The sequence below is a fragment of the Anser brachyrhynchus genome (genome assembly GCF_964034855.1).
Source record: "Anser brachyrhynchus genome assembly, chromosome: 2".
In the NCBI taxonomy this organism is placed as follows: domain Eukaryota; kingdom Metazoa; phylum Chordata; class Aves; order Anseriformes; family Anatidae; genus Anser; species Anser brachyrhynchus.
In genome coordinates this window covers 98,144,201-98,158,085 of record NC_137695.1, presented here as the reverse complement: position 1 = coordinate 98,158,085, position 13,885 = coordinate 98,144,201, and the positions used below count along the sequence as shown (strand labels likewise).

The window sequence follows — 13,885 nt, the reverse complement described above, 5'->3', positions numbered from 1 at the left end:
GTAGTCCTCTTGAGAGGACTGAGAGAGTTTTCTGCGGTAACTCGCCATTCTCTCCATTCTAGTACATTTTTTGCCAGTACTCCTCAGGGCTTTTCTTCAGCTCCAGTACACTTCTAAAGCAAGGTGATGTAAACAGAATAAAACTTGTCACGGCTTTTGTTTTAAATTTACTCGCGTGTTTGCACTAGTTGTGTTCCCATGCAAATGGAAGACTCCAGTATACTGGAGGAGGAAAAAATGAGAGCAGTGCTTGTTTTGCTCTTCAGCTGAGTCAAAAAAAAATTCTCTGTGCTGTCTTCATTTTTTGAGAGGTGAATTTTAATTCAAAGTACCTTTTTGCTACCTGCATCATTAAAAGTTAATGGGACAGAGTTTTATTACTACAGCCTGAAATTATATTGTAACCTCTCAGCAGAGAAAACGGTTCATGGAGACGTACTGGCAGTAAAAACTGCAAGAGCTGCATCACTTTATTTTATTTTAGTCATTTTTTTTGTTCCAATGCCATCTTTTTTCCTGTGTTAGTAATCTCCATATCAATTAAGTTTAGATCTTTTTATAACTTGGTGGATTTAGTTGTGCTTTTCTCTCAACAACCACACACACAGCAGGTTTCAGTAAATGTAATTTATTATTGTTTCAAAAGTAGAGTAAAATTACTCATTTCTATATTAAATTGTGCTTGGTAGGGATTGTTTTTTGCAAACAGTTTTAAAAGAGAGCTGGAAAAGATTCTGTAGTTACTATAGTGGAATTACATTATTATTCCCAGAGTATGTTGGGTTTTTTTTCAGTCCAGATATCCCAGTGAGACCTTCCACTATCTAATAATTAATTAGCTTTTTGTACTTATACAAAAAAACCACCCAAAACTCTTTGAAGAGGAAGAGTCATGTGGAGCAGAAAAGGAGCATGCTGTGAAATTATTTCAGTTCTCATTGCTAATGATATAAGATGTTAGAACTCGAGGCTTTATATGATTATGAAGATGTGCACACAGATGTTGCTTCAAAATGTCAAATTGACAGTTTTGCTGAATACTATGTAGGCCAATAAAGACTTTTAATTAGTATATGTTCCTGCCCTGTATCTCTTATTCAAAACTGTCTATATATGTCAGCCAATCTATGGTCCTTCTTGTAAGGATACAGATAGAGCACCTGCCTTGTACTTGCAGCGTGTTGAAAGAAATATGATACCAATGCAGATGAAGTTCATTTTATCTCACTGTGAAAGATCTGATGGAAACTTGTGCTTTGGCAATTGTAGTTTCCCTTGAAACTAGGAATATTCACATTGTGAAAGAAATCCCTCAAAGCCCGCGCAACAGCATTTTGCTTAGATAGGAGAAATCTCCGCTGATGTTTGTTGAATGGATTGTGACAGAGCTTTCTTTTAGTGTTTGAACTTCTTAACAATTCACCAACCATCAAAGCTAAGGCTTAGATATAACAACAATTGCAGTATTAAACTTGCTCCGAAAAGCCAAACAAGACCTAAACTGCGTAACTTGTTGGTTATTTGCAGTTATCCTGGAGATAACCATGAGAGAAATATGCCAAAGAATACCTTTTTTTTTTTTAATGGCAAAGTTTTATTTATTTTTCTACTGTTCAGGTGTGTTTATAAGAGATATGATGCTTTCTTTCTTTCAGTAGCATTGATGTACCTCTGAGCAATGATCATGAATTTCCAGATCATTATATTGTCACTGCAAATCTCATCATGATAGTATTGATTTGCTACCTGGACTGAATTCAGTTTGCGTTTCAGCAGCGTTCTGATGTTTTTATCTTTCCTATTTCTTTTGTTCAAGTAGATGATTGACAGAATATGTGTTAAAGTGCAAGATCATCTCAACTCTTTAAGAAACTGTGGTGTGGATGCTGTACAGGAAGATGTCAAATCTGCAGAAAGGCTTATGCGAGATGCTAAGAACTCCAAAACAGTAAGCTTTTCTTAGCATACTGGTAATACTGAATGCTGTTCAATGTGTGCTTTGCAGCCTTTTCTTTTCAGGAGGTTATAGTAACAGTGTGTCATGAAAGAGTATTTTCTTTAGATGATCAGCTTTAGGTGGTATTTAAAGTAACAAAATAATTCTAATTTATAAAGACTTGGATTTACCAGAGTGATTTCATCCTGTTGTCTAGATTTGAAGACAGGTAGCAAAGAACCTACTTCCCAAAGATACTCTTTTTTGTCTTACAGCTCTTACCAAATCTGTACCACCTTGGTGGGGCTTCTTGGGCAGGAGCGAATGGTTCACTCTCCAATCCAATCCAAGAGACGCTTGAATCCATGGCTGGAGAAGTCACAAGGGTTGTGGATGAGCAGCTTAAGGTCTGTGGGTAGCTTTTTTACTGTCTCTCGCACACAGAAATAACTATGTCTGAGATCTTCTGTTCATATTAAAATGCAAATATACCATATAAATTTTCATCTCTCCCTTCCTTCCTCTCTCCCTTTCTCCCAGTATATATATTTGTACTTAAGTTATCTCTTTGTTATTAGTTTCGTGCAGGTTTGTGCCTTATTATCTGGATACTTGCCCAGTTGGAATGAAAAAATTAGTTTAACGTTTGCAGTAGCAGAAGGAGCGTATACTGTTTATATCAGATGGAATTTCCATGACAACAGACACAGGCACCACATGTCCTTTCTGGGAATCTTCTTGGAGAGGGAGTGTTATTGATTGCTCCTTAGACCCTTAATAAAGCTCTCTCAAGCACCCTAAAAAGTCTTATGTCCTGGAGAAAAGTAGTCCAGAAAAGTACTAGTTAAGGTATCCCACTGAAGTGAAAGCTGCTTTTCTGTAGCTTCCACTGCAGAATTTTTATCCCAGTGACCACTTTTGAAGCTGGTGCAGAATTTCCACTTTAACTGTTGGGTTTGGATAATGTGTGTGTATTGAGAGTGCCCCAAGAATACTACAGGCGGCTTTACAGGAAATCCTTTCACAAGTTTCCTGTCAAACATCAGTTCTTGAAATATCTGTAAATATTCCCATCTGTGAGCTCAGCCAGCACTTGTGCAGTAACCTGTATGTTCAGTAATGTTAGGCCTTACTGCATAATAAATAAAGAAGAGCCATTCATACAGCATGTGAAAAGGCATCAGTCCAGCAAGAAGGCAGGGTGGAGCAACTTGAGCAACTGATGGTATTTTTATAGAAGCTGATGAATTTAAAAATATGGTTCTGAGTCAATTCAAAGCAACCTAAGATTATGACTAAGCTACCTGCCTGTGTTTTGCTGTATTTAGACTGTCAAAGAATCTGAAAGTACAGACTGAAATGTTCAGTTCAATCAACGTGAAAATGCTTTAGTCAGTGGGATTGTAATGAAGAACAATAATAATAACACATTACTAATTACTTTTTCTAAATTAAAAAAGTTAATGAGGAGGAAAATGGTGCTGATTTTTTAGTATTTTCCTCCTTTCTCCATTGTATGAAATAAGGTGACGATTTACTTCCTTAATTTCTGTGGACGTGAAAGCAATTTAGCTACAGGATTCTTCCCAGTGTTGCTTCTGGGCTGTTACTGGGCAGGCATAGCCAGGTCTGCCCTTTGCATAGGGCTCACACACTTAAATAATTCCTGTGCATTTTGGAGAGTCTTAAAGAATGAAAGTACTCTTCACCATTTGGAATGTTATTTATACTTCCTGGCATAAGCCTGAGTTAATGGGCCTTTGATTTATGCTTTTACACATTTACAGCAAAAGGCACTTTAGCTCTACCATTCTAAACTTCATTTACTTTTATGATTTGCAGCATCAAAGTTTCAGTGTCTTACAAAAAACTATAAGGTCATAATGCTCTTTGTATATTGGAACACCCATTTGTATTAATTTTACACTTGAGGCTGAATGGTTTTCTTTTAACTACTATGGTGATGCAAAGTGATCCACTTTGCATGGTGGAGAAAATGTTGAACACAGAATAAGATTTTTTTTTTTAATTATTTTTCATTTATTTAGGCCATTTCAGAGCATCGTGTAGGTTTTATATATATGTGCTGGGGGTAAAAAACTTTTTATATGCTGTAAGTGGAGTTTTGATTTTAACTTCCATAGCAACCAGAGAGCCTGGTTCTGGAAAAGATTGTTTAGAAATTAGGTAAAGTCAAGGAGCACTTTTCAGGCAAATAAGAGGTTTTTAAATCTCAAAGAAGGGAAGGGAAGGGAGAAGTAGAATAAGGAAAAACAATATCTTGGAGTGAGTTGAGTTTGGCCAAAGGAGAAATAATAGCAAGGCTCTTGCATTTCTCTTCCCCTGCTGGTGTCACTGTTGATGTACAGAACCCAAGGATGGTTTATTCAGTAAGCAAAAGCCCAAGACAAAAATGTTAGGCAAGAAAAATGGTGCTTAAGCAAAAGAAGATTGTTTGGTAAGGACAGAATGAGTGTTTGAACTATTTCTCCACAGTTTCATCTTGGTGCAATGGATTTGTTGGCTCCATTACTTGCCCACACCCCGTTTTTTTTCTCTAGATATCACCAGCCTTCAGTCCTTGTATTCACCTTATTTTTTATTCTGATTGTTGAGGTGTTAATTGTGATCAGGACTTCATTTTCTTCTTTCTGCACACCTGCTGACTGACACTTGTGGCTTTCTGACTGAAATATTTGCTACTTCACAGTCAATGCTGTTAGCTGTGAGTTTCCATCACTGAAAGGTTTGGGGATGGAAATAGTGAGCAGGGAAAGTTTTTTTTTTTTTTTTTTGTAACTTAGTAATAGTCATGTGATAAGTCAGCAGTTGAAATCCACCAATGAATAAATTTTGCTCAGCTGTGTACTTAAAAAGACATTCAAACTCTCTTTAATTTCTTAAATGGCACATTCTCTGAGTGTTTCGAGTAAAAATTAATTCTGAAATTACCAGTAACTTTGGTCTTTCGTCCTACTTCCCACTTACACCTTCAAGCAATGTTTCTTCACATGATCTGTTTTGAAAGATCATGCTTAGGCTGCAGATGCAATTAAATATAGGTTTATAATTTTCATGATTGTGGTCTTTAGGGGAGGGTCAGTGTGATTTTATTTTATTTTTGTTACAGGATAGACTAAGCAATACTATGTGAAAAAGTGGATGTGTCAGTAATTTTCATTAGTAATTTATTTGGCTCAGTTGCGTCTGCCATTGGAATTCATCATCCTCCGTGCAGATATGGTCACAAGGGCTTGAAAGGCCCTTCATTAGTGTTACGGCCCCAGAATCTGCTTGGGGATCAAAGAGTCCATGAAGTGTAGAGAGCTTGGGGACCCAGAACTAACCCCCATACTAGCTGTAAAGGCAGTTTTTGATTCATATGTGGATGATTGTGTGAGGGACTGTGAGGCCCTCACCTGCACCTGTTGTGAGGGCTCTTTCATCTTCTAGACAGAACTGGGTTTTAGAAAGGGAACCGGTAGGTGATACAACTGGATTTAAACCAAAATTACCTTTTCTCACAGGCACGGGTAGATGAGATAAATCCAACAGTAAGTAGATACATCCAGTGTAGTCAAAAAGTGCTTCATAACTCAGCTTCATTGAGGTACATATGGAAGATTTTTCTAAAAGAAAGTATGAGAGAGAATAAATTGGTTCTATCCCATCAGCTGGGGAGACCTTACTTTAAGAAAGTTGAGAGGGTTGAAGGGTTACATAGTCCTGTTTCCAGACTACACATTATTATCTTCTGTCCTGGTTTGGGTTTTTTGATCAGTTATTTAAAATATATATATATTATTGACTGCATCTGTTTCATTGTGGAATTCCAAGTACGTGAGATCCATACATTAAAAGTTTTATGCCCCTTGCAAATCATACCTCCAGCTGCATCTTAGTATATATCTATATGCCTGTACAGCATGCCAGGTTCTTGTGAGTGTCCTTTCTTTATAAACAGATGCCCCTTGAAAAAAAAGGACAGGTCTAGAGCACCAATTAAATTTGCCAGTTCAGGGCAGAGTTTAGGGCAAAGGCTGGTACAGCATGGTACAACATGCAGGGGCAGCAGTGGTGGGTGCATAAGGGCAGCTATTTATTGTTCTGGCAGTTAAACACGCAGAAATGTAAGTGTTTCAGATTTGAAAAGGCAAACAAGTACAGTTGTAGGTAGTTTTCAAAACAAGTATGTTGTTCTTCCTTAGCTTTATTTTGGAAAAGGCCTTTTATATTGCAGCTGGATTGCAAAAGGAATTAGAGTTTAGGAAGTAAAATTGTAAAAATTGCAAGTCTAAAAGTATCATAGTGCTGTGCAACAGAGTAATGGTGTGATCTTCCAACTAATGAAGACCTGTGTACGTGATGTTAACTTTTGCTTACTGTGTTGCAGACGCTCCTTGAGTCTATGGTGGATGCAGCGGAAAACCTTTGCCCAAATGTAATGAAGAAAGCTCGTATCCGTGAAGACCTGATAGAGGCTAGCACTGAGAAGATTTCCATCCCACGCACTTTTGTGAAAAATGTCCTTTTGGAGCAATCTGGAATTGATATCCTCAATAAAATCAGGTACTTGAAAAGGCTAAACTAACAAAATTGGTTATATAGTTTGGAGAGGACTCTATTTTGAGTGCATGTGTGTGTTTGTATAGTAGAAGATTTTTGGAATGCTTTTCAGAGCCACAAGAAACTGTATTAAGACATTCAAAGAGCAGGAAATTGTTGTATGGGTCCAGTGAATTTAGTTCAGGAAATTCAAATATTTGGAATCTACAGGGATGTTAACTTGAGCATTAATGCATGTGTTTCAGGTTTCTTTAATAAAAGTTTGGGTTTATGCTGCACAAATAACATTTGCATGACTGGTACATTTTTTTTTTAAGCTGTTGATGTCCTCAGGTAGCACTAAATTACTGTAATAGAAGGAAATTGCACTTGTTTGCTTTTAGTATTGACAGTGCTTTGCCTGTTGCTGCATTTGGTCTTGCCCTGTAGCTATAGCAATCACTTTAAACCTTTTTTGTGTGGGAGCTGTGCACAGCAGACAGACATGAAAAACAGAAACTTGGATATTCAACCTGGAGCAGGAAGTTACTTTAAACAGCTTACAATTCCCTCTTAACAACAAAAAGAGGGAGAGAGAGAAAGGAGTGGCTTTTACCTGACCCTCTACCGCATATTTATTTTCACATTAAACGTATATCAGAGTACATATTTATGCCATATAACATGGGTAGCCTGTACTTAAACCTTTGCAGTTGCCATCAGTTGACTAAGAAATCCTTTCTACATGATGGAAAAACATGTCATTTTGGATGGAGATGCAGATATATTTGCAGAAGAGGAAGAAGTGCTTATTTTTAAAAACAGTAAGACTTAGAATTTAGTTTTGCTGGGTGCAGCGAAATTGGCAGGAAAACATGTTAAAGACTTTAGTTATGCCTTCAGGGTGTTTAAAATGGTTCAGGGAGTGATTTTTCTTCACTTTAATCCTATCAAACAAATCTGTCCTGAGATAGTAAGTGTCCCTTCCCCCCTTCCACCTATAAAGCTAAGATTGTCAGTGGGGTGAGGGTGTCACACAGTAACCCTTCCTGCTTTATAATATCTAAAATTAATGTGAAGATAATGGAGGGAAATCTCTTCTCCACTCTCATTCTCTTCTCACTGTGGCTTGATTACTAGTCTACCTCTGTTGTATTGTATCACCTTTTGCAGGGAAGTTTCTTGCATTTCTTCCCCAGGCTTTCTGCAGCAATAATTCTAGCCCCAGACAGAAGTTGCTTTGTTATTCCAAAGCAACTCAATTCATGTTTAAGAATCTTAAAATGAAGTTGTGGTACGTAAGAGGGTCAGCTGAAGCAGCAGACCTTGAAACCAAAGGCTCAGGAGAGACGGAGTTTCAGGCTTCAGCTCTGGCTTAAGTGCTTGTCAGCTGTAAAACCACCCTCCACAGTCTGAGCCTTTTGTACTCTGGCCAAAGAAGGGACCCCAAGGGAGTAATTCAAAGCACACATTTCCTTGATTGGAAGTTATTAGTCAAGTGTACTGATGTGCTGGTGTCCCATGCAGTTTGGTGTAATAGGAATGGCTGACACGAAGCTTGTAAGACAGAAAGTGGTTGCTTAGGGCAAAAAGACAAAGCAATGCATAACCAACTTGTGATGGCAAAGACTGGAGAATCAACATTGTACAGTTGCCCTTCAAGTGACAAATACAAAAAGAAATTGAGGAAGTGTCTGAATGGATCGTAATTGTTCAGTGTAGTAGCGTTAGGCAACACTTTCTTATTCATCTGACATTTGTGTTTCTCTGCCTTCAGCGGTGCAGTGTTCCTTACTGCATTTCATATGTGGTTTTTGTACAGCTAGTACCCAGATGTTTTCGTTTCAGCTGTTAGAAGAATGTTAAAAGGTTAAATATGGTACAGAGGCTCTTGTGTTTGTGTGATTCATAAGTTTATTTCTGAAACCTGCAGTCATGTATCCTCACACCCTCTAATGTTTTATTTCAAATAGTGACAACACTAGGGATAATCATTGCACTGTTGAACGTGTCATAAAGACAAAATTCTTCTGCGTGAATTAAAAATTTCTGTCTCATTTTTAATCCTCACACAGTGAAGTAAAGCTGACAGTGGCTTCTTTCCTGTCTGACCGAGTTGTGGATGAAATTCTGGATGCACTTTCCCACTGCCATCACAAACTGGTGAGTATTTGCATGGCTAATATCTGAATACACCAGGTATGTCAACAGTGCTGTTGCATTCATGACTTAGTTACTCTCTAGCATGGCTACATTTTGAAACTGGTCTTATTTTCACTGGTATCACTGACATAATTTGACAAATAATCATGGGATTCATGCTGCTTTGCTTTAAACAGGAAACAACCTCAAAAAGGCTGTGTCACATATTTGCTTTATTATCTTTTTCAGTATTATCAGATATAAAGCTAAAAATGCCTTTGAGATGTAAGACTGACTCTTAAGTTAAGTGCCCATAGTTGTCCTGGCAAGATGATGGGGGTTGGTTGCTCTTGAAATTAGAGTAAAATCTCATTCTTTAGAGGCAGACTGCTGAGACCTTATTTCCTGAATGAATACATCTTGAGACTACTTTAGAAATGTAGGTATCAAGTTTCAAGAGAAAGGAATGGAAACATAGGAAAGGAAATGCTCTGGATGTTATTTGAAGGTACTGAGCTGCCAGGAGGCACCGTTATTTGTGATAAAGGTACTTGCTTTAACAAGAGTAGGAGAAATAAACAATTTTTATCCACAGAAAAAACATTTTGATTTCTTATGCAATGGGACTCTGTGAGGAGAGTCCAGTACTGTTTTTTAAAGAAACCAGTGGGTGGTCATTCTCCTGACTGAAATTGCTTTCCTTTACCAATTGATATTTCTCTGGCTTCAGCTTTCAGTCATGAGTTTTTCAGATGCTTTTCTCCATAAGATTAGAGAACCATAAATTCCTCTATATTTCTTCTCTACTACTCTACACAAAAATCAAAACACTCTTTTTAACTTTTTTTTTTTAATTAAATAAACTAAAAGTCTGAGTTATTTAAGGGTGTGTCCCCATGATACAGAGCAGCATTGTGTAAAGATACAACCTCTGGCCTCAGGAGCTATGTAACAGCATCAGGCTGCCATGTGAGTGGCATGTTCATTAGCTCCGGGTGGTTCTGGAGCAGGCTCAGCTGGCAGGATCTTTGGGCTGTCTCTGTCTCGTGGCATTGCACAGCTTGGGCATACCCTGACTCTTACACAGTAAGTCATTTTCTCCAGCCCTTGAGTCTTTTCAGTGACAATCCTTTGCACTTTCTCAGCTGTTTAGCAGTTTCTTTTAAAATGCAGAATCCGACAGGCTATTCCAGCGTGGCTGTTAACCAACAGGGAATAGAGGAGTGAAATTATTTTTGCCTGATGTTCTTTTATCCTCATATTTATACAGCTAAGGACATAACAAACCCTTCTTTTTGTTGGAGTTTCAGTGGTAGCTCATTTTCAGGACTGGGTTTGGATCAGGATTTGATTTCCTTCCCAGCAATGGCTTCTGTACGCTTGTCAGTCCTTCTTTTCGGGATGGTGTCTATAGCTAAAGGCCAGTGCTCTTTGTTCTTAAGGAGCTGTACATTTGATTTGAGTTGATTTAGCATGTGATCCATTTTGGCCTGCATTAGTAGCATGTCCTTTTTTACTGTTTAGCACTCTCCTCTATTTCTGCTAGCCGCAGATTATTTCGGGTAGTGCCACTGATGACAATGCTGAAGAGTATGGATCTCAAAAATGCTCATGAAGAACTCCTGTGGAATTTGTCAGTGTTAATCTCCAACTGAGAGCTGCAATTTGAGAGCTGACAGCCAAATCTTAATAAAGCAAAGATTAAATGCATTGATACAGTTCTGTAACAACTCCTTACATTGGAGTGTCACGCAGTAGTAATTCAGCCACCTACAAACATCTGTGTGCTGTGTTGACACAGTTGTGTTTGAGGCACATTTGAGAAATGAGCCTTGCTTGACAACACCCGTGTTTGCCTAAAGTGATGATGATTAGCATTTGTTATTATTCCAGCTATTTTAGTGTGATTAAAGAAAAATCCGTAACAGCTCTCCAATTGTTTTTGCTTATACAGATGCTAGACTAAATGAGCTATAATTTACTCAGGTCATCTGTTTACCCTTTTGATGTTAAACAGAACTACAATCCGCTGTTTGTCTGGAGTTCTGCTGATGCTGAGCAGTGGACTACAGCTCTCCCTAGCTGCCACTTCTAAAGCTTCTGTAACCAACTAATTTGGGTCAGCTGGTCTTCAAACGCTTGTAATGAATGTTATGTAGTATTCTCTTTACCAACAGAACTAGAAAATATTTCATGATTTTACTGACTACATGAACTCACTCTGTTTTAATCACAGTCCAATGTGTTCTATATAATATTCTCTATATTCTTAGTAACAATTTTGGTTATGCAGGTCTGATAATGCATTTTATTATTGTTTGAGTTTTTTCTCTCTCATACTTAAAAAAAAAAAAAACAACACACTTATGGATCTATCAGTATTTTCCTTTTTTTTTTTCCCTGTGTTAATCCCTACCTATTTCTTCAGCGAAACAGAACCGAGGCTGTCCCAGTTTTTGAATAGGGCATCATAGCATTTTGGCCATCTAATGATCATGAAAGAATTCCTGCTCTTCAATCCTTTTTTTTTTTTTAATTTTTATTTTTTCCTTTCTTCCATACTACTGTCACTTGGGTGTTGTTCATTTGCCATCAGGCTATTGATAATTTGCCTTAGCTTTAGTATTCTGCTCAAAGATGCTTATTGTTTGGGGTGGGAATTTGTACTCCTGGTTGAGTAATCTTTGTACCCAACCAAGAGTACAATTTGCACTCTTGCTAATAAGGACTGTAGTTGGGTTGTGGTCACTGGTCTCTGAATAGCCATCATTCCAGTCCAGTGACAACTCATCTTTGTCCAATAGGAAGTAACTCTTTTACATAATACATATTACATGGAGAACAAATTATTCTACCTCGCTTTTTCATGTATGGAGTATGCTTACAATTTTGACATTAACTGAAATTGTACGTCTCTGTACAATTTAATTTAAAAAAAGATACGCAACAAAGCTTCTCTTCCACCCCTTTTGCTTTCTTTATAATAAAGACAGGATAAATGCTGAGGTAGACCTTAATGTTATTATAAGACAAAAGTATGATGTCTTTTACTTTACTTTTCTGATTAGACTTCTTCTCTTCCTTCTTGGAATGTGTGATGGAAGGGTTTTTCCTTCAAAAAATACTTGCCCCAAAACTGTGTGAAGATGAACAGACACAACCAAGCTTTTAAATGATCTTCTAGGATCTGTGATTGCTTTCATTCCCCACATTTTCTGATTTGGTTTGGTTTGTTGTCTTTAAGTTTGATTGATATGTTCTTGTCTTTATCCTGACTGACCATTTTGATCCAGGCTGACCATTTGACCAGACGTGGCAAACCGCTTCCACAGCAGGAATCAATGGAAATTGAGTTAGCTGAAGAAAAACCAACTAAACGCTCAATCATCACAGTTGAGGAATTGACAGAGGTAGAACGTTTAGAGGATCTGGACACCTGTATGGTAAGACACATTTCCTCAGCCTGTTTGGTTAAACATACAAATTACTGGAAGAAAAATGTTTTTTTAAAGTGCCATTTGGCAGTTTCATGGTATCAGGAAACAGAAGGTAAGAATTGGCTTCTGGAAGAAAAAAAAGATGTTAGCTTGTGAACATTTTGTCTGAGTTACACATTGCTGCTAAGCAAAGGAAAAGCTTTTTTTTTTCTTTTTTTTTTCCCTACTTCTCCTTTCCTAGTACCTATTCAAGGGTCATTCTCTTGCATCAAGTGCTATAATAACACTAATATAATAAACATCTCTTTCATTGGCCACAGTTTCATAGAGGCTCAGTTGCAGGAATAAATTGGACTATGCTATCCTTTGACAGCATGCTGTTTTCTGCTTTTGTCTTCATTCTGCTTGAGGTGGATTCATGCGAGCCATGACAAAAATTGCTTCTGCCTGGAAGTCGTATTTTTGGCCATGAACAGAAGTTGATGTTTTTAAATCAGTTTTTGGATGCATGGAAGAAGTCTTAAAACCTTAAGACCAGGCTGCAAGTGATCCTACAGGGCAAGCTTTTCAAAAGTAATTGAGTTAGGAGTGTGAGATTTAGTAAGAATGCTGAACATAGGTCATTGAAGTGCCTTATAAAATCCCATTGTAACTTTATAATAGAGATGGCTCCATGCCATCCTTTACAAGATGTAAACCCACGGAATTCCAAATAAAAAGGTTGATAACTGTTTTCAACCTCAAATTCCCCTCCACCCAGCTCAGTCTGTTTTGGAATTCTACTGCAAACAGGAATTTGAGGGAGCGCTTCCATATTATAACTTAGTCAGTCTGATAGGTGGTCACTGCTGCAAGTGATGGTCTTTCTCCTCTGCCCTCCTACCTGGCTCCTTGGTTGTGCGCTTTCACAAGAAGCTAAAATAGCAGAAAAAATGGGTTACATCTTTTCGTAGACTAAGTTCAGTTGATTCACCTCTTTGAATAGATTAACTGCAGAGTCAGACAAGTACAGCTGAAGGGAAGGAGCAGGATTGCTCTTTTCTGCAGCAGCTGTCTGTCAGCCTGGCTTAGGTACAAAATGAAAGCACGCCAACATTGGAAATACCAGCTTTAAATAGTTCTCTCCCCCTTGCAAATCTCGTACCTTACCAACATCTGATTTGATGCAATATTTGTCTGAACATCACAAATCCCTGTGAGACGTGTGTTGTGGACTGCATCAGCTGGCTCATCAGTGGTACTATCAAGTTCCATAAGCTTTCTGTAGCTAACATTCAGTAATCATTTGGAACCCTAAATCCTGTGGGAGGGAGATATTCCAGTAAAATATTTAGCATCTGAACCCTGTATCTAAGTTATTTTTCTGCATGCTGGCTTCATATATAGAAAAAAAAAACTAAGCGCTCATTTTGGCCCCCACCTTCCCCCTTTAAATTTATTCTTGCAGGTTGTAAAAAACAGTCATACTGAAAATTTTAAAAATAGCTCTTGTCTCTACCTCATATCACCATATCACCATGGTTATATGAAAGAATCATATCGCTGTGTTGTTATCTTTCACTTTGGTCATATTAAAATAATGGAAATGTGATGATGTCTACACTCTAAAAGATGCATTAGGTGTTAACTGTACTTACCTTGAGAAGTGTTTATATCTCTCTTCATTCTCTTCATTTGCCCTCATCACGCACAGAGATTCAAACACCTCTGTGACCCAGATTCTCAGCAATACCTGATTTCTAAAGAGAATGAAGCATCAAATAAACACAAGGCAGTAATCCTAGCCAGTGCTGAAGAATCCATTTTTTTAAAATCTGCAATCACT

At 37.8% G+C, this 13,885-nt stretch overlaps 1 protein-coding gene across 7 annotated transcripts in view; it reads left to right on the top strand.

The window, feature by feature from the left end:
- CARMIL1 (capping protein regulator and myosin 1 linker 1) overlaps positions 1 to 13,885 on the top strand; it is a 202,554-nt gene that overhangs the window by 150,715 nt on the left and 37,954 nt on the right. For all 7 annotated transcript variants that reach the window (XM_080579348.1, XM_080579347.1, XM_080579345.1 and 4 more), the window contains 5 exons: positions 1,820 to 1,948; positions 2,212 to 2,343; positions 6,330 to 6,505; positions 8,557 to 8,644; positions 11,917 to 12,066. In XM_080579348.1, coding sequence (XP_080435474.1) covers positions 1,820 to 1,948; positions 2,212 to 2,343; positions 6,330 to 6,505; positions 8,557 to 8,644; positions 11,917 to 12,066 — 675 coding nt within the window. The remainder of the gene's footprint in view (positions 1 to 1,819; positions 1,949 to 2,211; positions 2,344 to 6,329; positions 6,506 to 8,556; positions 8,645 to 11,916; positions 12,067 to 13,885) is intronic.